Below are 24,939 nucleotides of genomic sequence, written 5' to 3' on the forward strand. Positions count from 1 at the left end.
ACCTTGAAAATAAAGATTTATAATTGAGATTTGGGCTGAAGCAGAGTGAACAGAGATGGTCTAATTAAATTCTGTGGTGGATATAATTAACTGGTTTAATTCATTTATTACCTTTTATACAGCTAAGGCAGGTACACCGTCACCATTTGTTTATGGAGAACCTGTTACCTGGTTGTTTGGCATAGTGTGTGTAGAAACCAGGCCCATCCCGATGCTCTGGAGAGGCTGGTGATTCTGTATAAGCAGGTCTGATCTGATGGATGCTTTTACACAAGCCAGACCATCTCTCGAATGAGTCAGCTGCAGAAAGAGGGGAAGGGTCGAAAGCAAAGAGACTCTGGATTCTGCTTTGGACTCTCTTGCAAAGCAGATGAGTGACTGTGAGTGTGATGGTTTGGAAGAAAAAGGGTTTGGGGCTCTTTTTTAGAGCAGAGTGGCTCTCTTGTGTCCAACACCTGGTACTGTGGTGCTGAATACTTGCTGTGCACTATTGAGGGCTGCAGTAATGTGCACGCTGACGTGTGGATTTCTGCTTTCTCTCCTTCACAGTTCAGTGTAGAAATGGCACTTGCAAAACCGTAACACAGATAACTACTCGCACATCCTTTGGGAGAGCCTCATCTGACTAAAAGCCCAGCTCACTTTTCCAGAACTGAGCTGTTTCTTTTCACCAAAGCCTCATTTTGCTTCACTTTCTCACAGTCATCACAAGATAAAAAACAATGAATCAACCAGAGATTATTTTTCATGAAAGTTTAATCAGGCACTGTCCCCTTCCTGCGCCTGTGTGAGCAAACCTTGGTGAGCATGTAGGGCTTGGATGTGGAATAAACCCCATCTGCTTGAGAGGGAAGAATTGCAGGGAAAATCCTTTGCTTGCTGGCATTTCTCTGTCTGGGCAGGGTGTCCTGCTGCAGCTGCATTGTCTGCAGTTCAGCCTCTGCGTCCCTTAGCCTATCCGTCTCTGCAGCAATGAAACTCAATGCCTCCTCCCCCGTTTCCCTTCCCTTTCTTGATCCTTAATATTTCATGCATCAAAGAAGTTTCACTTGTAATGCAAAAACTGATTAATTAAGCAGAGTGCAAGAGTTGCATGGATTGGAAGTTTCTTTCATCTTGGGAAGGAGAGCAGCCACACTGGAAGCTGTTATTGCTCACGAACGGGTGTTGAAGGGCAGGCAGTGATGGAGCGGAGACACAATACTCGGATGGAGGTGGAGGGACAGCCTCATTCCTTGGACTTTAGGTTGAGCCACAGGCTGCTTTCCAGTTGTCCCTGGGTTCTCCATTCCTCCTTAAATGTACTTGTGTAGGAAGGCATCTGCCTGACTCCGGGTTCCTAACTATGAGCTTGTCTTAGGGTGTGAAGGGTCTCTTACAATGTGGCTTTGGTCCCGAAGGTGCCTAGCACGTGGCTGGTACCATGCACAAGTGTAATAACATCTGATTGAAACCCTGGTGGCTTCCAGGGTGGGCTGTAAAGAACAAGAGAGTGCAAGGTGATACCGTTCAGGGGAAGAAAATGCCCTGACGCCATGGCAATGGGCATCTGACCACAACCTTCCCACCTTGGTATGTCAAAGCTTTTATTTGTAACTCGTCTGTTTAGTGTGTACCTCAACCCAAAATGCTTAACCACCTCTCCTGGCTGTACAGATTGTGCAGCCCCTGTCGCTGCTCCAGGCCCTCCTGATCTGAGCCCAGGGCTGTTGTCCAGCTAGCCAGTAAAAGGTAAGAATGAATTAGTGGTATTTGAGAAGAGAAGGGGAAATTCAGCTGCTGCTGGCTTTAGCTTCCTTGCTTTTGCAGTGCGTCCCCCTCAGGGTGCTTCTCTGGAAGTGGTCAGGAAGCTCCTAGTTTGATGCTCTGTCAGAAAGACAACATCTCCTGCAGCTTTAAGCACAGTGAGGGGTCTGGTGGCTCGCTATTAACCTAGAAGCAAGAACGTCACCTACTGAATTGCAAAGGGCACTTTCTGCATCCCCTCGCTCGCTCTCCCAGGAGGCGTTTCACGGAGTTGCTGAGCCAGCCTGCCTCTTGCTTTGCTTATGAGAGCTGATAAAAGCACAGCTTAAGCAATGTGGTCGTTGACCAGTCAGGTACCATATGGCTGCGGACCAGTGTTTGTACACCGCAGCTTTGAAACAAAATTAACTTGGTGGTGTTTCCTTCAGAATATAAACCCCCCTTTTCACTTCTTTAGTGGAGTTATTGATGCTGATTTGGCTCTTAGAGGGTGAAATATAAGCCTCCGATTACATCATAGCTGGACTTTTCTCTGGACTTTCTCCTCCGCTTGCTAGCAGTAGGATTTGTGATACGCATTACAGGCATAAATTGTTCTTTATATCGTAAATACATAGCACATTGTAATGATTGCTGCTGTATGTACATATCTTTGGTAACAGGACCAACTGAAAACCACTTCAGAAAGCTGATATTGATATCTTTGCAACCACCTCCTCCTCTGTGCCAGGCGATAAAAGGTGCATCAGTTTTGGGTGTCCAGAAATCCATCTCACAGGACTGAAAGTCAAAGAATGCTTCATCTGTGACCCTTTAAAAGCAGATAACTTTTTTTTCTCCCCATTCCTCAGCCTTTTTAAGCTTAGATAGTACAGATACTGTAAGCTTTTTCCAGCAAAATGCCAGCACAGAGTTCTCCAGAGAGGCACAAAATCATGGCTTTGCCTAAATCCCACTTGGAATCTTGTCTTAAAGAAGAAAATGACCCTGGGGCTGAGCTGCTCTGCTTGGGAATAGGGAACAGGAAATAAATTGAAAAGTGTCTCAAAGTTGCTGCTAAAGAAGTCCTCTCGAGTGAAAATGGGGAATGAATGTAGGAAGATGTAGGCATAAGATAGGCATGGATCAGTGTAGCCAGGGTTTCTGGTTCACATGACACACAACATATGTTCTGCCTCCTTCTAGAGGCTGTCCCACCCGATAACAGCCCACTCGTGCTGCTCAGCAGTGGAGAATCTCCCAGCTCATGTCGAGAAAGTCTGTTCTTTTTAACCAATAACCCCATACTTGGGGCTCTTACAGATAGGATTTCCACAGCCCTCGGTATCTCTCTATCTCTTACAGTAACAACTAGTTATTTAATTGAGTTTCTGTATGCAACAGAGGCTACAAATGCCAAGGATGGAAAATAGAAGAAATTCGCCCCCAAATTGTGTAGTCAGCAGTGGAGGTGACAACAGAGCTGTTGTCTCCTGACAACCCGTTAGCTCCCCTACCCAACCCGTCACACCCTACCCAGATGGATCTTGTCAATGTAATGTGTTTTCACTTGTAAGATGATTTCCATTTTCATCTCTGAGTTTTTGCTAGGAATGGCAGGTTTTGCTGGTTTCTTGACCCTGATGCTTTTGAAATCAATGGCCAGACAGTTGCCGACTTCCCTGAGGAAAGGCTGGATCCATGAAGCATAAGAAAAAGAGACTAAAACCACACTTAACTTAGAAATAGAAGTTTGGATTATGGACTATGCAATTGGACTGAAAATCCACAGCTTGTATGGACTTGAAGTAACCCAAAATTAACAAGTTTAAGCACACTTCTGTATGTATTCCTAGAATTTATTGCAAGTGAAACTTTCTCAGTGCTTTACGCCGTTCACGCCTCTTACTTTGCTGTTGAATGCTGCTCAGGGAGGTTAATGGAAACCCGTTACCTCAATTGTAAACCAGGACTAAGCTATTTCCCTTTGGAAATATTCTTGGTGGCTTTCAAACGTGAAGTTTTGTGTTTAGCTCAATTTTTTGGAACTAAAAAGCAGGTGGAATCCTTCTCTTCCAAAAAAATGAGGGCAGATTTGCATTTACACAGGGAAGGATCTAGGCTAAATTGAAGCTGAACATATCCATTTAAAGGCAGCGATTTGCAGAACATTCTCCTTTATTGTTGTGTCCATGTTTGTACAGAAGGACTGGCAAAAATCTCGGTGTGTTTTTCAGAAGATATAATAGTTGTTAGCAGTACTTTGTGAATACAGACAGTGAGGCAAAAAGGGGTTGAATGACAGATGTAGAGCTGCTCAGATCTTTACTAGGAGCACGGACAAGATAACACCTCCAAGATCCCTCCCAGCTCTACTTTCCGACATCTCATCTTGCCCGGAGTCCATCAGTGAGCTGCAAAGCAGGCACTTGAGCCCATGTCTCCTAATTATTGTTTTCTGACTAAACCCTGAAAAATATTCACCTCTGCATTGGGTTTGTGCGGCAAAGTTTTGGTAGTGGAGGGCTCCAAAGGTGGCATCTGTGAGAGGCTGCTGGAAGCTTTGCCCGTATCTTCAAAGCCAATGGCAGCTGGCTCCAAATGGACCCACTGCTGGCCAAGGCTGAGCCTATCAGTGATGTTGGTAGCACCTCTGGGATAACAGTCAAGAAATGGGGAAAAAAATGCTTGTGCAAACTGCAGCAGGAGAGAGGAGTGAGAAGATGTGCAAACACAGAGGTCGGTGAAGAAGGAGGCATTTCGGGTCTGGGAGCAGAGATTCCCTTTCAGCCTATGGTAAAGACCATGCTGAAGCAGGCTGTGCCCCTGTAGCCCATAGAGGTCCACAGTGGAGCAGACATCCACCTGCTGCCCATAGAGGTCCACAGTGGAGCAGACATCCACCTGCTGCCCATAGAGGTCCACAGTGGAGCAGATATCCACCTGTTGCCCACAGAGGTCCACAGTGGAGCAGGTGGATGCCCAAAGGAGGCTGTGACTCCATGGGAAGCCCATGCTGGAGCAAGCTCCTGCCAGAACCTATGGAGGGAAGAGCCTGTGCTGGAGATGGTTTGCTGGCAGGGACCCACTTTGGAGCAGTCCATCCCTAAGGGACTGCACCCTGTGGAAGGAACCCATTCTTTAGAATTCTATGGAGAATTGCAGCCTGTGGAAAAGACTCAGGTTGTAGAACTCAACAGAGGACTGTCTCCCGTGGGAGGGAACCCAGACTGGAACAAGGGAAAACTGTGGGGAGTCTTCCTCTGTGGAAGAAGAAGAGGCAGAGACAATGTGTGGTGAACTGACCAGAACTCCTGTTCCCCACCTCCCTGTGCCACTGTGGGTAGAGGAGGTAGAGAATTCGGGAGTGAAGTTAAGCCCAGGAAGAAAGGAAGGGTGTGGGAAAGGTGGTTTGGTTTTTTTGGGTTTTTTTTAAGATTTGGGTTTGTTTTTCATTATCTTACTCTAATTTGGTTGGCAAAACATTAAGCTAGTTTCTCCAAGTCAGGTAGGTTTTGCCTGTGCAGTAATTGTTGAGAGAGATCTCTGTCCTTATCTCAACCCATGAGCCTCCTTGTTTTATTTTCTTTCCCCTGTCGAGCTGAGGTGGGGAGTGATTGAGCAGCTTTGGTGGGCACCTGACATCCAGCCAGGGTCAACCCACCACAGCTTCATATGCTAGATCAGAGAAAATCTGCATACACCTCGAACACGTGTCTTTCCCTACTATTCAGCTGGATCCATGGCAGAACTAAAGAAACCTCCACACACAAAGCACGCTGCCCAGATTTATGGCAGCAACAGGTATCTCTGGATCCCCTTCCCATGCCAAGGACAAGCCCTGGCCAAAATCCTCTGGTACTCAACAGCATAAAAAGTCTCTACTGCTGGCACACGGAGTTGTGCAGCAAGTGGCTACGAGGAGATCTCAAGTCACAGGGATGCTGCCTGAAAGAGAAATAGATATTTTTTTCTTTTTCAGGATTTCCAGTTCTAAAAAAAAAAAAAGTATAAAAAAATACTTCATCACTTTTTAGACATACTGCCTGCTCATGTGTCATTTTGTGTATCTACATGGTATGGTTTCTTTGCTCTTTTTGCCTAAAGAATTGTCAAAACTAGGAAAAAGAAATTGGCACACATGCTGCTAATGCCTGAAAATTAGTATACGTGCTGACAACAGCCTAAGCCAGCCCCAAATCTATCCTTTTTTCCCTTTAAACAAAAAGAAGGGAAAACTTTTTTTTCCTACTATTACAGTTTTCCCAACAAACAGCTGACCTTTAGGACTGGACTGCCTTATAGCTTGATATTTTTTTCCAGCATGCGTGGAAACTTCATCCCTCTCAGTTAAGCAGAGCTGGAGTCCCACGTTAAACAGTTCGTAACCAGTCGCCTGCTTGTTGCCGAGTGCTTTTTAGTTTCTCTCCATTCCTGTAGCTGGAAACAGGCAGCACACGCACACAGACACTCATACAGCAGGGGCTGCAGCTGCTCCTGGAGTGGGAACTGGTGACCAGGAGTGGGGCTTGAGCTGTTTATTTACCAGATTTCATGTTTTACCATTCTGCCCAATGACCTAGGTGTCTCCGAAGGCTGTTGTGCCTCAATAGGCATGTGATGAATTGATCTTAATTAGCTGTGGAAATAACATAATCCTGAGCATTAAGCGTGCTTTGTTGGGGTTTTGACATCTTCTTTTATAAGTACATCTACAAATATATTCAGGTAGATTAGCCATCACTAGGAAATTGTTGTGAGTCACTGACTCATAACAACCACAAGCTGCCTCTCCTCATCTGGGTTAGTCATGGGGGCAGGAGCTCATGCGGCTCCGGGGCTGAGGTCAACTGTGTCTGGTTTGCAAGTAGGGATATGGTTTGCCTCCAAGCTAATCCCCGTCATTCAGGATTCACCACCGGAAGAGCCAGTTGGCTCTGTTGCGGCTCAAGGCACAGCTCGAGCCAAATCCACAGCAGTGGAGCTCACCTGGTTTGTTTTCAAGCACCAACTCCAGCCCTCAGGTGGCATTGGTGCATTCATGCAATGGATAGAGACAGCAACCTTCAACCAGACCTCAGCATCATTTATTCCTTTGGCTCCCATTCAAATGCTGTCTGTTAAAGACCAGGTGAAACGCGTTTGACTCCTCCAGGCTTGTCACCACAAGCCATCACTTTGTGGCCCACACACTGGAGATCCCCGTTCCCTTCTGAAAGGGTAATAACCAGTGAAAGCTCATAAGAAGCAGATTTCTGTGTTATTGCACCCCAACGGTTGCCTACAAGGAAGGGGGAGCCTGCAGTTACCCATGGGAGTGAGCTCTACCGCATTGCCAGATGGGGTAGAGGAGGAAGGGAAGTCTGGATTTCATGTATAAGAAGAGGAAAAGGCAACGTGCATGGGACAGCAGTGATTGGGGAGATACTTACCCTGTCCCTGGAGGTGTTCAAGGCCAGGTTCGATGGGGCTTGGAGCAACCAGTGGGAAGCGTCCCTGCCCATGGCAGGGGGTTTGGAACTGGATGGACTTCAAGGTCCCTTCCAAACCAAACCACTCTGTGATTTTTTATGTGGGGTACTGGATGGGCTTTTAAGGTCTTTTCCAACCCATTCTGGGTTGAGAGCGCAGGGTAGAGAGAGAGGAGACAGGTGGGCTGGTGCTCGGGCAATCGGACATGACTTGATCTGATCTGAATCGACTCTGTCTGATCCAAATGAATCCAATCCGACCTGATCCGATTCGACTTGATCGGACTCAACCCAATCTCACCTGACCTGATTTGACTCAGTTGGGTCTGACCCAACCTGACCTGATCTGATACGACTCGATCGGATCCAACCTGACCCAACCTGATTCGACTTGATCGGATCCGACCCAACCCAATCCGACCTGACCCAATCCGATTCGCCTCGATTGGATCCGACCCAAGCCAATCCGACTTGACCTCATCTCATTTGACTCGATCGGATCCGACCCAAGCCGATCCGACCTGACCCGATCCGACACGATTGGATCTGACCCAACCCGATGCGTTTCGCCTCTATCTGACCTGACTTGATCCGATTTGACTCGATCAGATCCAACTCAATTCGATCCGAACCGACTCGACCGGATCTGACCCAACCCAATCTGATCCAATTCGATTCTATCCCATTCGACTCAACCGGACCCGATCCGATCGGACTCAGCGGGGCAGCGGCCGGAGGCTCCGCGGGGCTGTCGGGGGCGATCCCGGAGCGCCGGGCGGGGTCCCCCCCGGGGCGGCTCCATTCGCTCCATCCACCCCCCGGGGCGCTCCGGCGGCCGCTCCCCCCTGCGGGCTCGGCCGGGGACCGTGCGGGGGGCGGCGCTGGAGGCGGAGCCGGGCGGCGGCGGGCTGGGGCGGCTCAGAGAGCCCGGCTCCGCTCGCCTCCCCTCTCTCCGTCGTTCTCCTGGCTCCGGCCCGGTATGGCCGCATCGTTGCGATGCGTCCTCTCCTCCGCGCCGCCGCTGTTGCTGCTGATCCCGGTGATGCTGAGCTGCGGGCCCGGCGTTGGGGAAGCGGCGGCGGCTTCGCGGGAACCCCCCGGTCCTTGCCGAGTGAAGACGGTGACGGTGTCCACGCTGCCGGTGCTCCGTGAGAACGATATCAGCTGGAGCGGAGCCCCGCCGCCCGCCGCCGCCGCCGCCGCTGACTCCCGTTTGCTGCTTTTCGTCCGCAGCGAGCTCCCCGGCCGCGTCGCCGTGCAGGACGACCTGGACAACACCGAGCTGCCCTTCTTCACCCTCGGTAGGAACCCCAACTGCTTCCCTATGCTTCCCGTCCCGTCCCGCTGGTCCCCCTCCTTTCTCCCGCACCTGCGGAGCATCCCGCTGCGCGCAGCCGGCGTCCTCCTCCCTCTTCTTTCCCCCTTTTCTTTACCGTGGATGTATTTTGGAGCTTTCTAACGCTGCACCCTCTTGGTTTTTTTTTTTTTTTATTATTCCTGCCGGGGAGGGATTTTTTAGCAGGGCCTGAGGGCTGCCGCCTTGTAGAATCCCTGGGAGTAAAGCGTCTCAGGCTGTAAAGTGATGGGTGCTGCCTCTTGTGCTCCAACTTGAACGCTTAGCCCTGGAGGAGGTACCACCGAGCCTGGGAGAACGGGAAAAAGATGTTTTTTTGGGGTTTTTTTTGTGTTTTTGTTTTTTTTTTTTTTTTTTTTTTTATTTTTCTAGCCAGAGCCTGATTTTATAAATGCTTCGTCTTAATTCTTGAAGCTCACTCAACTCCAGCGCCGGGGTCTGTGGTGACTGCCTGGGGACTTTCCTCCTGTCTCAGTTTTCATGGGGAGGGGGATGGGACTCGAAATAATTCTGCTGTTGTACTTTCATCTTGATGCCTGCACCTCTTGGCTCAGATGGGGTGCCCGAGCTGCCTCTTGTCACTTTTATCCTTTTCTGTGCCTTAATCAGCCTGGGGATCCTCCAAGGGATGCGTTAAGAATGCTGTATGGACAGTGCGGTGTTTACTCTGCCAGGTCACCCAAGGGTTTTTGTTGATCCCTTCTTTATCCACTTGCTTTCTTGCTGTTCGGTGTCTGAACTAAGGATAATTCGAGTAAATGCTTAACTTCGAGTCTGAGATACTGCTTGACACAGCTGGGTTGCGACTTCTCTCTGAGAGCATTAGGGGTTTCGAGGTGTGACTGTGTGCACCTGACCTGGTGGGCTCTTCGATGCATTTTCCTTCCCATGCCTTGTGGAAGCAACTGGATATGATGTAGATAGGAAAATGACTATGTCTCCTGGTCCCATCATTTTACCTCCTGTGAAGCTTTCTTGAGGCAAACACCTGTAATAAATAAGTTGACGGTACTTCTTGAGCCTCTTGAGTTCTGGCTTTGCAGCGTGGTTTCCTTAGACATGGTTGATCAACTGCAAAAAATCCCAAACAAACCAGATACTCTATTTCAAGTATTAAAAGCGAAAAATCAAAGGTTTGATGCAGTAGGGATGACAGTTACCTTACAGTGATTAGAAGCAGCAAGAAGTTTCATGGTCCACTGAGTTGAATTTTCAGATTAGAGTACACTTTCTTCAGGGACCAAGTGTGAGTTGTACACTGATCTAAATATATCAGAAGGCAAAGAAACCCCTCTGTCCGTAGCTTAGCTAATAGCTCAAGTTGGATGAGAGAAATTTGTCTTGATAGATCAGAGGCATGATCTTGTATAGCAAATCCTATTTCTGTGAGTGACTGCTGGTAAAGAGACCATGTCTTGGTCTAAAATATTCTCTTTTTTCTTGCCTAGGATATTGGTTCTACATGTACTCTTGAATATGTAGCATGTCTTTTGCAAAACTCTTTTTTTTTTTTTGCTGCCCCTTCACGGACAGAAAACCCCCAAACATCCCCTCCTGTTTCCCTGAACCCACAGGCAGACTGGAAGATAAATGGAAGCTTTGCCCATGGTGGGATGGCTTTATCACCGTCCTGAAATTAATCAGCATGTTGCCTCCAGAGAAGGTAAAACACTTGTCCTTTCCCAAGGTCTAGCTCATGAATTGCTGTGGATGCTCAGATATTTCAAATTTGTTGCATTTCTTCCCGTCTCCTGGTGTGGCAACTGAGTCTCACTCACAGTTAACTCTTTTCTGGTGAGTGCTTTAGGAGATTTTTGTTGTCTTGTTTTTTCGGGTGCAGGAATTAATGGTGGAGTTTACTGTAATGTTTTTTCCCCCCCGCTGCCTCCTTTCCAAAGTTCTTTGGTGGTTGGGAACCTGAAAGCTGCTGCTGCCTTGTAATGGGCTCTTGGAGGCAAAAATCACGTTACGTGTGGGAGGTCAGTTGAATGGCTTTGGAGCAGGGATTGCTTTAAAAAGTGGCTTCTCTTTGCCAAAATCTTCGCTAGCCCTTATCATTAGCTTATGGGTGCTTTTGTGTATTGTATGTGTTGCTGAGTATGTTTGGTGGCTGTCTGGGCCTGAGCTTGGGAAGACGTGTAAGAACGGACGTCCTGCCGATTGCGAATGCCTTGAGAGCTCCTAAATGTCTTTGAGTCCAGGCTCTTGCTGCTAGCGAACACCGCTTTCTGGCCTCATGTGGGTAAAGATGTGTGGTAGGAAGACCTCCTAAAAGCACACACGTCAGGACATCCATTCAGACTGGCATCCTGGAGAGATTTTTTTGAAAGAAAAAAAGAGAAGAAAAGCGTAAAGCAGGCAGAGATGAGCCCTGGTGCTGATGTTGCAGACTCCAAAATGGAATAAGTTAAGAATACATTGAAGCTACCCAATTCTGCAGGGCTCAAAAGTCTTTCGAGGCCAGGAGGCATGGAACAAAACATTGTCTAGCTTGGTGGTGGTGATGTGGTGATGGGTTTAGGTGCTGGGGCTAAGGCAGGCGGTCTGTAGTGCCGGGTCAGTAAATCTCTCAAGGCTGGAGTGGTTCCTGTGCCTCTTGTGGTTCCTTTGCATTGACAGAGGATGGGGGAATCTGTAGCTTAAGGCTGGCAGGTGCCAGAGCCTTGTCTGCAGCAGTGTGAAACTTCTGCTGGTTCTTTTTAAGGGCGGACCAAGTTAAAATGGGCTGAGGAGACAGATGCTCTGACTCCATGTCTGGTACAAAGCACATGGTTCACCGAGTTGGATATTCAGATTAGAATACAGTTTTTTCAGGAACTTTTCTTTAAGGGGCTCCTAGTGAGAAAGCAACTTTTCTATTCCCTGACAACGTGAGATCTTATGCATTGAAATGCATAAAGCCAGAGCTTCCAGGGTTGCATCCCTGCCTGCGGAGGAGCCTGATCTGCAGGAGCTGCTGCAGGACTGAGGGGGAAGGAGAAAGCAATGGTAGGAAACCCCCACCGAGCCGACCCCTGGCTCCAAGACACGGTAGCAGCAGCATCAGGAGCATCAGCAGCATCTCGCTGGCCCGCGCTCGCCGTGGGTAGCCCGCTAGGGGGTGATGGGAGCCCGGAGATGCTGGGCGAGCAGCAGCGGCTCTACCAGAGCCCTCCCTTCCACTGGAACACCACTGCAAGGGTGGGAAAGCCGGGGGAGAGTGAGCTTGTCTTCCCAGAAATGAGGTAGAAAACTTTCTTTCCGTGTTGCATCCTCCCCGTTGCATCCTTCCCGTTCTGCAGCCACGCACCTGCACCATAGCACCGATCGCCGTGTGCTCGGTGTCCCTCCTTCAGCGAGGTGTCTCACTTTTTGGATTTCCTATGCCTTCGGCTTAGTTTTGAGACAAGCAGGATGTTTTTCCCTCTGTCCCTCAATTACCTTACTACAGACTGACCCAGCAAAGCCCGGTGGTGGCAGCAACAACCAATGACCTTTGCCACCAGAGCATTGTGAACTGCTGTGCATCCTATTTCCTCAAAAAGCATCCTGCCCTTTCCTTAACCTTGGATACAACTGATGCTTTGCGGTATCCTCCCCCCGATTCTTCTAGTGTTACACTGGCAAATGGTGCAGCCTATCGCTGACTTTATTCTTGTACAGTGAGCTCTCTCTAAGGTACATATCTTGATTTAGTCAGCAGCCATGTGTTCCGTACAATCGCTGCTCCACGAGCAGCATAGCCTGCTGTAAGTGCAATTCAGGGAACGGAACAGTTCGCTTCCGAGCTAATTTAGACGAGCTCTGTCTCTGTGTGAGCGTATATAGAGGAGGGAGAAGGGAACAGGCACAGGGATTTTCACCACTGCTCTTACCCCGTAGTGGCTTACATAAGGAGAGTTTACTACACACCTCTCAGAAATGGCTTTACTGGATGCTGTTTAATGGGTGCCTGCGGTGCCACGAGGTGCTTGGTTTGGCTGGTTGTTGGAGAAGGTACTAATGCACCTGCAATGCCAATATCCCACCGTGGCCCCTGCGCGTGGCTGATGGTTATCTCCCACTTCTCAAAGCTGTGCAGCTCCTCCATCTCCTCAGCGGTTCAGTGCCACTTCTTTTATCTTGTTTCTTAACTTTCCCTGAAGCCATCTTGTAACTTGAACTACTTCTCTTTAAAGTAAAAATGTGCCTTAAAATAAAAGAAAGCACGTAGTTCCTTGTTTGAATTTGCTGCTTTATCTGAAAATACTTGAGCAGGATTTTGCCTTCCTTGTTTCTGTCAGCAGCTCCTGTTGTTGCGGAGCAGGGTAGGGATGCTGGAGGGTTACCGTGGGAGCACGGGTGCGACTGAAGCTTTTGGATGATGCTGTTCAGAAGCACCTTTCTCTGCTTTGAGCTGGCCTGTGAGATCTGGAGCAGCATCGTGCAGGAGGCAGAGAGAGAGCGCGCCCAGCGTGAGACCCTGCTCCTCACGACGTGGCATCTAAAAACTAGGTTGTCTCTGCAGAGAGAAGGAAATGACCGAAGCTTGGTTTCAACACCTCCCTTTTCTGTTAACTGCCTCCTGCTAGACTTCAAGAGCTGCACTGCACATCTGGCCAGAGATTTCATTAATCAAATACTTGGATTTATTTTGTTTGGTTTTCCTTTTTTTTTTCTGGCTGTTTGCAAGGTAATTTGAGAGGTGAAGAGTCATATCTTCTACCAGGCAAGCGGAGGGAGCTAAAAAATCCTAATGAGGTGGTACGGTAAAGATAAAACCTGTTGGCACGATCTTGGGGATGGGGAGAAAGGGGGATATAAACCTGAGAGTAAGGGCTTCTTCACTTCTCCTTCATGCCCATCCACAGCTGTTCATGGCCAGAGGGTCTAGGCCAGGTTCCTGGTGGTGGGGGCTGCCTGGGAAGGCCAGAGGAAAGAGCGAAAACCTTGTGGTAGGAATTTTCCCTGACTTGTATGAAACTATATGGTTACTTAAGCTTTCCATGCTGTTGAGTTCTTGTAATTGGAAAGGAAAGGAGGAAGCGTTGGGCTCGGGCTGGTGTTGTACCAAAGATGTGGGTCCTGAGCTGGAGATCTGCCTGGCGTGGTTGCGGGAGAGGCGAGCTCTGTGGCATGCAGGAAGGCTGCAAGCACTAACTGCCCATGAAAATGGGTCACTCCTCTGATGACCACCTCCCTTGCCAAAGGCAAGGTTGATCGTGGCTTGTCCCCAGCTTGTCCCCCGCATGATGGGGTGTGGACTTACAGGGATTTTGCTTCATCTTGGGTATTTGCTGGGGTGAAAATCCCGGTTAAAGCTGGGAATCTGTAACTGAGTGGCACGCTGTACTTGGGGAGTTGCTGCTTTCAAGAATACCCGTGTTGACCAGCTAGTGGCAACAGAAGATTAACTATAGAGAGAGGAGCTGGTTTTCTGCAGCTGAACTGTCAGGCTGGAGTATCGGGAGGAGGCTGCAGGCTGGGGATCCCCTCTGCTCCCCCCTTCCTCCCATGTGATGGCAGTGGATTTTCAATGGTATCGGTGTGCCAGAGGTCTTTATTGCCCTTTTGCTAAAGGAAAATGTGTACTTTTCTTCAGAATTAGGTGAGGAGGTTGCAGTTTCCCTTGGGGGCTTGGGAGGTGAGTGGCCTCCGAGTGCCACCATGCAGATGGACATTACCTCTAAAACCTGCTACCTTTTACTTTCTAAGCCCTGAAAGTGTGAACCCTGGCTGTGTGATGGACAGGTCTTTTTGCTGTCTTGGTGACACAGAGCTGATGTCTAGTGTTGGCTGACTGTGAAACCTGGCTGAGCCCTTGGGCTTTCCTGGTGTAACAGGAGTTCGGATGTGGGACTGGCTGGGACAGGATTGATGCCACTTGTGGCAACAATGAGTTATTGATCTTATGCTACCTCAGTATATATGTTGACAGTCGCAGGTGGCTTGAGAAACACCTACCATCACACCAAAGCACCTTGGAGAGTGTGGGGTTGGAGACTGAAAGGAGAAGTGAGGAAAATAGAAATGCCTTGATTGAAGCCTTTCATCATCTGTAGTGCCCGCGGTACAGCTCATGTCAGGAGTGTGCTTCTCCCAGTGCGCCACCTGAAATGGGGAATCATAGGGTGTTTGAAGGGACTTGCAGGAATCGTCAAGTCCAACACCTGACCCTGCACAGGACAACCTCAACATTCACACCATGTGTGTGAGGGCATTGGCCCATGCTTAGCATCACAACTGGGGAGCTGTTCCAGTGCTCCACTGCCCTCTGGGTGAAGAACTTTTTCCTGATCTCAAACTTAACCCTCCCCTGGCACATCTTCTTCCCATTCCTCCAGGTCCTATCATTGGTCACCAGAGACAAGAGATCAGTGCCCGCTCCTCCTTGCTGCTCCCCAGTCCCGCCCCTGTCACTACCTGGGTGGGTGACAGCATCGAGCAGAGATGCTTCTTGTGCATAACCAGCTTAAGAAATGGTGCCACTTAAAAGAATTGAATGCTTGTGCTGCTGCTCGGGTCTCAACTAATGTGGTTAAGGTTTCCAGAGTCCAGACAGTATGGAGACACTTAATGGTATTGAAGAAGCAGGATGGCGTGCTGAGAAGGCAAGCAGTGATCTTGGCTGCCTGCATCTGCACTGGCTGGACGAGCCTTTCTGGGTGTCTCTGGGAAAAAAAAAAATCTTGGAATAAATGATTTTGGTTCATTGATTCCTTTGGGCGTCTTTCCTCTATGCTGTGCAAGAAGCACTGTTCTCGATTGCATCTAGTGTACTTACCCTGCTGTGATCCGGGGAGGAAGGAAGGATTCCTTGGAGGAGAAGGTAGGGCTGTGACTGCCTGCAAGAAGATGGGGCAGATAAGATATAGAGCCAAGGCTTTGCCTGTGGGTAGAGGTGATTTATGTGGAGGAAGATAGAAGTATGAGTTCCCCTCTGTTTCTCATTATCTGTTCCCCACTAGTCTTGCACCCCTCCCTCTTCTTCCACCTCTCCCGTCTCTGTGCGAGACAAAGTCTGTATGAAACCGCGACTGGCTTTGAAAGCAGCACTGAAAGGGGAGAAATTTTCCATTAGCAGCATCAGCAGTAAAAGAGATTTTTTCCCAGTCACCTGGTAACTGCTGTATTTAGGAAGATTACCGAGCTGATGGTGTTGCTCCCAGGCATATGTATGGGAGTGATCCTGTTTAGAGGGGAAGGCAGAGCGTGCCTGGCACACAGCGGAACCTGCGTGGAGGTGAGGTGGGAAAGGTTAGCTGTGCATCTCTCAGTGGGGAGAGGAGAGCCAGGGTGCTGAAGAGGGGACCCGCTGGCATCATCATCTGCTCTTCAGGAGCACAGGAGTGAAACAGATATTACGTCTCCAGCCGCAGTGGGGGGAGCGGAGTGCAGCACCTTGGGGCTGAGCGCTCACCAGTCCTTGCATGGTAGAGGGAATGCCCCCACTTTGGGGCAGCCTGGTTACTTTGGTGCCCAGTGCCTTTCTTTCTCTGGATCTGATGAACTGTACCTACAGAGAGGCACTGCCCTGGCTGCAAAGCCCCTATGGACCAAGGGTGGATGTGAAACCACCCTCGTAGAAGCCCATGGCCCTGGGATTGCAGAAATAGGGTGCGGAATCTGGAGACTCCAGGTTTGCTCCCAGTCCTGCTGCTGACCTCAAGCATCCTCTCAAGAGCTCAGGTGTGCTGATGCCTTTGCACCTTTGGTTCATTTTCCTTTTCCCCCCTCTCTTCCACCTCTCTGTGGGGCAGCGGGGTGGCCTGACCGTTGGCTGGAGCCCTGCCCTGGCTCTGCGCATGGACGGGGCTCCTTGGCCAGCCCCGAGAGCTGCTGGCTGCCACGCACTCGCCTAACGTGAGCCGGCGTTGCAGAGCACGCTTGCGGCTGCCGCAGTCACAGCCGTGACTATCCCAAGGCCATTCACAGCCTGTATCCTTCCCTTGCCGCTCTTTCTGGTTCTTGAGCGATTGGCGTTCCAGAGAGTGCAGCGCATCCCTAAAATATGGGATCAAGTGACAGAAAATAGGACTTGGCAACAGCATAGGAATTTTTTTTTTTGCCTCTAGCCAATTGCTCAGTAACATCAGCTTCTTGATGCGCTGCTCCCATGTTGACAGCGAGCTGTGGTGGCAAACGTGGGACAGTTTGTGTGCAGGAGTAGGGCTGGAGTTCACTGCACCCCAGGATCAGGACCTGCCGCGTGTCTGCCCCAGCCAGGAAGCACCAGGTCTGCGAACTGGGGCTGAAAAGCCTCTACTTCTGCTCACACTTTCTGTGTTGCTTTTGCTTTTGCCGCCTGGGGGTCTGATGGGACCTGGGATAAATTTAATAGCACTGACCTGGTTAATTACTCGTGCAGCGTGCACCCAAAGCAGGATCTGCTGTGTGGGACAGTTTCCCACTCAAATGGGCTGCCCAAGGCGAATGGGCTCCCATGGCAGTTTTTGCTAGTTGTTCCCACTTCAGTTTGCTTTACTCAGTGCTGCCTTGCACAGGCTGCTCCATGGCGTGGAGGGGGATGGAAACCTTGGCTTCCTGGGTCTGAACAGTCACCTGCTCAGCATGGGTGGTGGCCCTGGAGAGCTTTGGAAGCTTGTTGGGACATCCCTTTTCACTTTGCTTCCATCACATTTCTTTCTTTCCTTTGTACTTGTTGTCTTGTTTAAATTGGAGGGGTTTAAACTCCTCTTCATGCTCTGTTACATGCCCAGGGAATTCCTCTCATAGTATTCTGAAAGCCCTCTTGTCGGTGTCATGCTCCTCAACCTCTAATGTCTTGGGAAATCTGGACAGAAAGGCATGATTAGGAGGAGTGGGGTGTTGGGAAAGTGGTCCAAAAGGTGGATCCATGTTTCCTTCCCTCCCTTCCATGCCATCCAAAACCAGGCAGCCCACAGTCAAACTGTGTCCACAGATAGATTTGTGGCATCTCAGGCATTGATTAGGCTTCCAAAAAATGGAGAAACCATCTCCCCTTGTTCCCTCCAGACAGGAGTTTGTAGGAGAGACAGCTTGAGCCAAAGCAGTGTGCTGAACTTCACCCCCATGTGCCTGGAGCTTGTGCTGGTTCAGGCTCCCTTGTGGCCAGGGATCCCGGGGACCACCCACTGAATGTAGCAAATGCCTCCCATCATCTTCTGTCTGGAAGAGGTGCTTGGGGTAGACAGCCTGGAGCCTCCCAGGGGATGCCTGCACTGGGTAACACTTGGTTAAGTTAGGCTCAACTCATGGGAATCTCCTGGCCCTTCCGAGCGACAGCTGTTGGGATGGAAGGCTGTGCGGAAGGTGCGGCCAAAGAGGAGGGGATGCTGTAGAGGAGCTCATGTGATGACGTTGGCCTTGTCTGCACAGGCAGGTCCTCACCTGCTCTTGCTGGAAGGACGCTGGCTCCTCCATCTATCGTGTTCGCATTGGGGGCTTCAGCATTTTTCATCCTTGCAGAGCAGAGGGAGAGCTGTAGGGCTGCATTTGTCACCTGAAGAGCCCCTGGGCTTTGGCTGAACTTTGTGTTCTAGCAATAAAACCGTGCTAGGAAATGTGTGCTATAACAAAGCCCATGGATATAATACATCCGTATCATACTGTACGTTTCATCTTGAAGGATTCCCGAGGAGCTTTACAAACTCGGTGTGCCGCAGCCTGCCAGGGTGACTGAATGCTATCAGTAAAGGCTGCAGTCTAATCTCTGCGGTAGCGCGTCCCCTCCTGCTCCCCCTCGCAGGGGGAACTTTATGAAGTCTGATCTCGGACTTGCGCTGTGCCGGATGTTTGCCTCTAAGCCTGAGTTTCTCGAGAGAAAAAGGAAAAAAAAAAACCATGTAGCTGTTTGTTATGCAAAAACAGCGAAGAAATATTCTTCCTGGGGCAGTAGGAGTGGGTGGGAATTACTTTCACACGGCTTCAACAGCTTTGGATCTTAGCATAAAAAGCATTCGCAGGGCAATGTGCCCTCTGAGCAGCCCCAAGAAAGGGGATAATAATAAAGTTTGAGCACTTGAGAAATTGCTTCAGGGTATAAGGAGGGTGGCAGAGTTCAGCTAACGGGCAGCTGCTGGGGCAGCTCGTGGGGTGGGAACTGTAAATCATAAATTGCTTGGTTGGAAAAGACTTTTGAGATCAAATGCAACCGTATCTGTGCACTACTAAACCAGATCTCTGAGCATCTCATCTACCCATATTTTGAATACTTCCAGGAATGGTGACTCCATCACCTTCCTGGGCAGCCTCTGCCAGTGCCTGAGAACCGTTTTGGTGAAGAAAACTTTCCTGATGTCTAAGATGAACCTGCCCTGGCACAATTTGAGGCCATTTCCTCTCATCCTATCACTTGTTACTTGAAGGAAGAGGCTGGCACCTGCCTCACTACAACCTCCTTTCAGGCAGCTGTAGAGAGTGATGAGGTCTCTCCTCAGCCTCCTCCAGGCTAAACAACCCCATTTCCCTCTACCGTTCCTCATAAGACTTATTCTCCAGCCCCTTCCCAAACTCCTTTCCCTTCTCTGGATGCGCTCCAGCCCCTCAATGTCCTTCTTGTAGTGTGGGGCCTGAAACCAAACCCAGGATTCGAGGTGCGGCCTCACCAATGCTGAGTATGGAGGCACAATGTCTGTCTAAAAGACTTGGTGTGCAATTCTTGTCACCCAGTGTCCCCTCTGTCCCTGCAGAAGCAGTCCCTGAGCCAGGGATCATCTCTCCACATCCTGCAGCCTCTTGCAACATCTGGGCTGCTGCTGCTTCCCACTGCCCGTAGGGTGGGAGCAAAGAAGGGTGATGCAACCCTCTGCCTCTGTCACCGTTGGTGGTTTCCAGCTCTAGTTGGGTGTATTTTCATCTACCCCAGCTTTCCTGGAGCTGTGGGGGCTGTGGGAGGTGTCTGAGGCTGCTCTCGGTGGTGGCAGAGCCTAAAAATCAAAACTAAATTGGTAGAAGGGGCACTAAACGAAGCTGTCATCAGAGGCGTGTGTTTGAAAAGCGGAGGTTAGCTGGAGTCTATTTTTGTTTGGAGTGGTACACACTTAGCCTGCTTTGTTTAGCAGTTTGTTTATGGGTTGTATTTTCCCATCCTGTGTAGCTCCTCAAACGTGTGCTATAAACACACTGTAAAATCAGAAGCTGCCTGTGTGTATTCTCATTAAATGCATCCTGGTGCACAGGAGATCCAGGGCATGTGCTACGACAGGGCTGAAGTGCCTGAGGTCCTCGGTTAAGGAGGAGGTGATACACCAGCGAGGGAGGTTGTTTTATAGTGTTTGAATATGGGAGTTGCTGTGGATGCCTCTAGGATGGAGCAAGGACACCTCTCTGCCAGGGGAGGGTCAGGCTGGATATCAGAAAAAAATTTTTCATGGAAAGAGTCATTGGGCACTGGCAGAAGCTGCCCAGGGAGGGGTTGAGTCCCCTTCCCTGGAGGTGTTTAAGGAACGGGTGGATGAAGTGCTTACGGGCATGGTTTAGGGAGTGTTAGGAATGGTTGGACTCGATGATCCAATGGGTCCTTTCCAACCTGGTGATTCTATGATTCTATAGCTTCTCCTCCTTCCCTAGACACCATCGACATGGTTGCTCAGGCCACCATGAATGGGACACGGTGTTGCCGGTATGGTTTGTTGATCCTGGCTGTGAAGAGCCTTCAATACTGGTTGTATTTCAAAAAGGCAGTAGAGGTTTGTGTTCGCTCTTACTGCAGTTGTTGCAGTTGCGTGGCTTGTGCTGTATCAACCGCCGCGTGTTTCTTGCTTTAATTTTTCTGAGCCTGATCATAAGGGCTGGAAGTGTATTTAATTAAATAGCAACAGCGTTGCCTTTTAGTACAACTGAAGAAAGCAGAGCTGCTTGAAGACACAAACTCCATTACACTGCTTTACATCTTATCGCATCCCAGCGCTTGCTGTTTCCTCCTCCTCTGTTTGTTGCTCTCCCCAGACAAGCACCACAGTTGTCCTTCTGCTGTGTCGGAGGAGGAAATCCATTATGCCATGGCATGGCAGCTGGGAGGGAGGTCGGGGACGCTGCCTGTAGGGGCTGCTCGTAGCCAGCTTGGGGTCTTGCCGGAGCAGCAGTTTGCACGACAGACACGCTGCTCCTTGTTGTACTCAATTTTATTCTGCTTTTGTAGCAGCTGCCTTTGCCGCTTAGCTGACAAGCTGTTCCTTAACATGCTGTGGCCCAGCGGCATGCGGGAATGGGGATGGGAGCTGGGATTTGGGCAGGATGCGAGCTCCGCGAGCTGAGGATGCGGGGACGCTGCCGGCCTCTGCGCCCCAGGAGCGCGTGTGATGCCCGAAATCACGTGCGCTGCCCAAAATTGTGTGTGCTGGGGGAGATTTGCTCTGCTGCCTGGGCTCGCTTTAAAGACTGTTGTAAAACCTTTTCCCTCCTTGCCAATGAAAGGTTTTAAAGCTTATTGCAATGAGCCACTTAAACGCAAACCAGGAGGAAAAAATCCTGTTTGCAGCCCTCTTCTCAGCTGAGCTGGCGTGGCAGCCTGGGGCCCGCGCTGGGGTGGGATACAGGGTGTTTGTAGAGGATGCTGAAGAAAAGTTAAGCCTCGTGAAAGCCTTCCCGTCGCAGAGCAACAGCATCAGTGTTTCTCCTGTGGCATCTCCCAGCTGCATTGCTGCCCCAAATGCATGTTCCCTGCTGCTCATAGCTCCTTGGCAAGCTTCTCTGCTGGTTTGGGGTCCACCCCAAGTCATAAACCCGCAATATTTAATAGACCTCAGTGCAAATTTGTCTGTGGATACGTGGCTCACACCTGAAGCAGCTCTGTGAGTACCTCTCTGGGAAGGGTGTCTGATCACCCTGTTCCCCACAACCTCTCTCAGCAGGGAGCTGGTGTGGGGCAGCAGCTCCCCGTTCCTGTTAGCAGGAGGGGTTTGGATGGGGGAGGAAGGTGACGTTATTGCCCTGGCTGTGACACAAAAGGCAGGGGGGTTCTGTGGTTGTGAGGCTGTGGTTTTTTTAATCAGTGATGTTCTGATCATCTCTCTACAGAACTGCTCTGAAGGCGCAGAAGGGCAGCCTAGCGGGTGTTAATATTCTTCTCCTTTTGTGGTTGTTGGGTGAGGGAAGAATTCAGATTCAAGAAAAGGTGTTACATGAAATGGTTCTTCTCACCTCGGCTGAGGCAGCTGGAGGGCAGGGGAGACCTGAGCAAGAGGAGAGGTGCTCTGGACCTGTCTGGGGAACAAGCTGCAGCTTTAATTTGGCTGGTAATGGCTGTGCAGCATCGCCCCAGTCTTCTCCATGGTCTCATTCTTCCAACTCTATGCAAATATTTGCAGCAGTTGGGGAGCTACCCAGGGAGATTTTTATTCCTGGCGTGAACTGAGAAAGGTTTGGCTGGGAGAATAGTCTTATAGAGTGAACCAAGATCCACCTCATCCAGCAGCCTCTGCTGTGGTGGCCGGCAGAGGGTGAGGAACGGGTTTTGAGCAGGTTTGCTCCTGTATTCTCGTGGAGTGCTTGGTTGCACATAACAGCTTTAAGTGCCTGTGTGTCCAGACCTGGATGAAAAGGTCCCACAGCAGCCCTCGAGGAGCTTCTACATCTCCCTCCTGCATCTCTATAACACTGGCCTCTTTGGGAAGTCCCTCTGTTGATGGGGATTCTGCCTTATACCGTGCACAGATGGACTGTGGCGAGGGAAGAGAGAAGATTTTCTTTGAGGTCTCATGGACACATGGAGTGCTGACCAGGGGCTGGTGCAGAGGGAGGGATGTTTCTGTTAATTAGCACTAGATGAAAAGAAATCTTGTCTTTATTCAATGAGTGGCTTGTTCCAGTTTCATCGCAGCCCCTCAGTTCTGAGCTTTACAGTTCAGCGTATGTGTGAACAATAAGTTTGGAAAGACAGTTTGAAGCCAGAATTGCAGCATTGTTATGAAAATGCTGAAGAGGAATTGTGACACTGTTTTAAAGATGAAAGTAATTTTACAATCTTAAACTGACACATTGAACAAAGACAAAAAAAAAAAGAAAAAGTTTGCATGGAAGACAGCTCTCAACAAGACGTTAGCCTTGGCCAGAATCAAATGTGACCATCCCTGGAGGCACTTTGAGGTGCTGCTGGCTTTGGCCGTCACATAGCTGACCCTGCATCCAGCACGGCTCCTGTTGGTGTTACTGGTATGTGCTGGGCAGGGCGAGCTCGTGCACCCCCAGTGGAGGGAGTGGTGGGTGCCTCCTGCCCCGCTGGGTGCTTGCTTTACTCCAGGCAGCTGATGGAGCAGCAGGAAGGCGTGAGATGAGATGTTGATGGAGCATGGATGTGTGCTGGTCCTGTCCTTGCTGGCCAAGTGATGCCTTTGCCACTTCTGACCCCAGAAGCACTTGTTGCTGTTGGAGTTGGTCTGTGAAAACTAAGCTTTTGCATAATGCGTTGCCAAGCGGCACCGTCTCGGTGAGGAGCAAAGGGGGAGGCTAGAGCCAGCCAGCTCTGATGCTGGCTCTGAGCTGCTTCATCTCCTCAACCGTTCCCTAAGCTCTTTGGTTCATGCTGTTTCAGCTCACTCGCAGCCACAGGGAAGCTGGGTGGCGAGGCAGAGGCTGGCCATGAAACTCCAGTACTGGCTAAGGGAATGATCTAGTGAGAACCTTGGGCTCCATCACAGCCGGTTCCAGTGACTGGCTCCCCTGTCCCAACGTTGCATCTTTAAGATGCGATCCAGCCCTGGCTGCTCATGAGTTGTCTCCTGCACAGAGCAACCGCTTGTGCCCCATGAAGACGCAGCATACCAGGTGTCCATGGTGTCTAATGAGGCTGTGCTAAGTACATGTCCCTTTGCCGGCTGCCAGCAGCTTCTCTTGGCCAGGAAGGCAAACAGCATAAATGGCCACTCACCTACCAGCTTTGCTTGTGATTTTCTTTTCCATGACCACGTAAAGTCACTGGCTTGTGGTGATGACTTTTCTTTATTCCCATTAAGCTCTAGTTTCCATTGTGCTCTCTCAGATACCCAAGGGCCTCTGAGCACCTGCCCTATAATTAAAAGCAATCTATTGCAGTGTCTAAGGGGGCTGTGTGAATTACAGGGCCATGAGCTCTGGTCTCCTGCAGAAGAGCTGTCAGGCAGTTCCTTCGTTAGAAAATAGACACCAAAAATTCCTCTTCCACCTCCAACTTTGTCTTCCTGCCAGCCCTGGATTCCAGATTTATTTAAGGGTCTTTTCTCTTGGGCTCGGGTGGGTGTGGAGCATGTATTTTTTGCCATGCGAGTCTGACAAGCCCTTGGGGAGGATGAGTAGGTGTCTTGAAGCGTTAGGGAGAAACTTGGCAAGCGCTTCAGCTCCAGGGTTCTCTTTGCATTTTTGGCTGCATCTGGTTTTTCACCCTGCTGCTCTTAAACTTTTCAGAACCAGCGAAGTCACATCACAGCAGTGCTACCATCCAGGAATAATGCTGCTCCCATTCCTCGGAGGCCTGGCTGCAGAGACTGGATGGTTTCTATCATTTCTCCCAAGGATGCCGGCTGCTGGATAGTGCTGGATGGGACAGTCCTGGAATCCCTCTGCCCAGCATTCCCAAATCTGAGTGTTAACCATGGATGGGGATGGTCTTACCTTCTCTGCATCATGGAAAAGGGTCTGCCGCTCTTGGAGCTGGGATGGAGATGGGCAAGAAGGTGCTTGGAGCTGATTGCACAAGGGGGCAGCTGTGTGTGGGATATGTGTGCAATTCTTGGGTGTATCCCAAAAGAAGGAGAGGCTGTCCTGAGCCTCATTGAGGTGGTGTAGTTGCATGCTCCCAGCCTGGTTCCTGGTCTTGTATATGGGATTTGGGATCTGGTTTCAGGAGGTGAAAACAATGTCTTTGCTGTGTTGGGGGCTAGCGGGAAGAGCTTCTTTCCATGATCTTTACTGAAGTGCAATTAAACGAAGCGTACGTGAGTGTGTGGATTGACCTGGTGAATACAAGGTGTTTAAATCTTTCTGGGTTGTCTTCTTGGCTTTGCTGCTGACTCATGAGATGACCTTGACCAAGTGAGTGCACCTCCCTACACGTCTTCCTTATCCACTGATTGCAGGGGCCCAGGGGGCTCCCTGTTTGCATCACCAAGGTGGTGTAAAATTCCTACATGGAGGTGGTGCTGCTGGGTGGAAAGGAGGCTCCCTCTCTGTTCCTTTCCTGCTACCCTACCTGCAGGCTGATGGTGTGTGAAGAGTTGAGGAAAGGAAACGTGGAAGAAATAGGAGGGTATGTGGATTTGACAGACCAGGATCCACAGCTTCTGCATGCTGGGGTGGCTGCTGCCCTTTGCATTTCTCTAGCCGTTGGCTCTCCCGGTGGCTCAGCAAGTGTCTGGGCAGCAGGAGAGCCAGATGCTGCTGTCGAGTCTGATGGCTGTAACACACGGTCTCGTTAGGAGGTGGGGTTTTCTCTCTGCTTTAGTGTGCTAAAAACGATCTACATGGATGAAAGTT

General features: G+C 49.9%; 1 protein-coding gene across 2 annotated transcripts in view; it reads left to right on the forward strand.

Annotated features, from left to right (window-relative positions):
• The first annotated feature begins 8,083 nt into the window (after window positions 1-8,083).
• Window positions 8,084-24,939, forward strand: part of ASTN2 (astrotactin 2) — a 347,344-nt gene continuing 330,488 nt past the window's right edge. For both annotated transcript variants that reach the window (XM_054084080.1, XM_054084081.1), the window contains exon 1: window positions 8,084-8,497. In XM_054084080.1, the coding sequence (XP_053940055.1) occupies window positions 8,176-8,497 (322 nt within the window). In that variant the 5' untranslated portion in view covers window positions 8,084-8,175. The remainder of the gene's footprint in view (window positions 8,498-24,939) is intronic.

The sequence above is a fragment of the Cuculus canorus genome, chromosome 19 (genome assembly GCF_017976375.1).
Source record: "Cuculus canorus isolate bCucCan1 chromosome 19, bCucCan1.pri, whole genome shotgun sequence".
Taxonomy (NCBI): domain Eukaryota; kingdom Metazoa; phylum Chordata; class Aves; order Cuculiformes; family Cuculidae; genus Cuculus; species Cuculus canorus.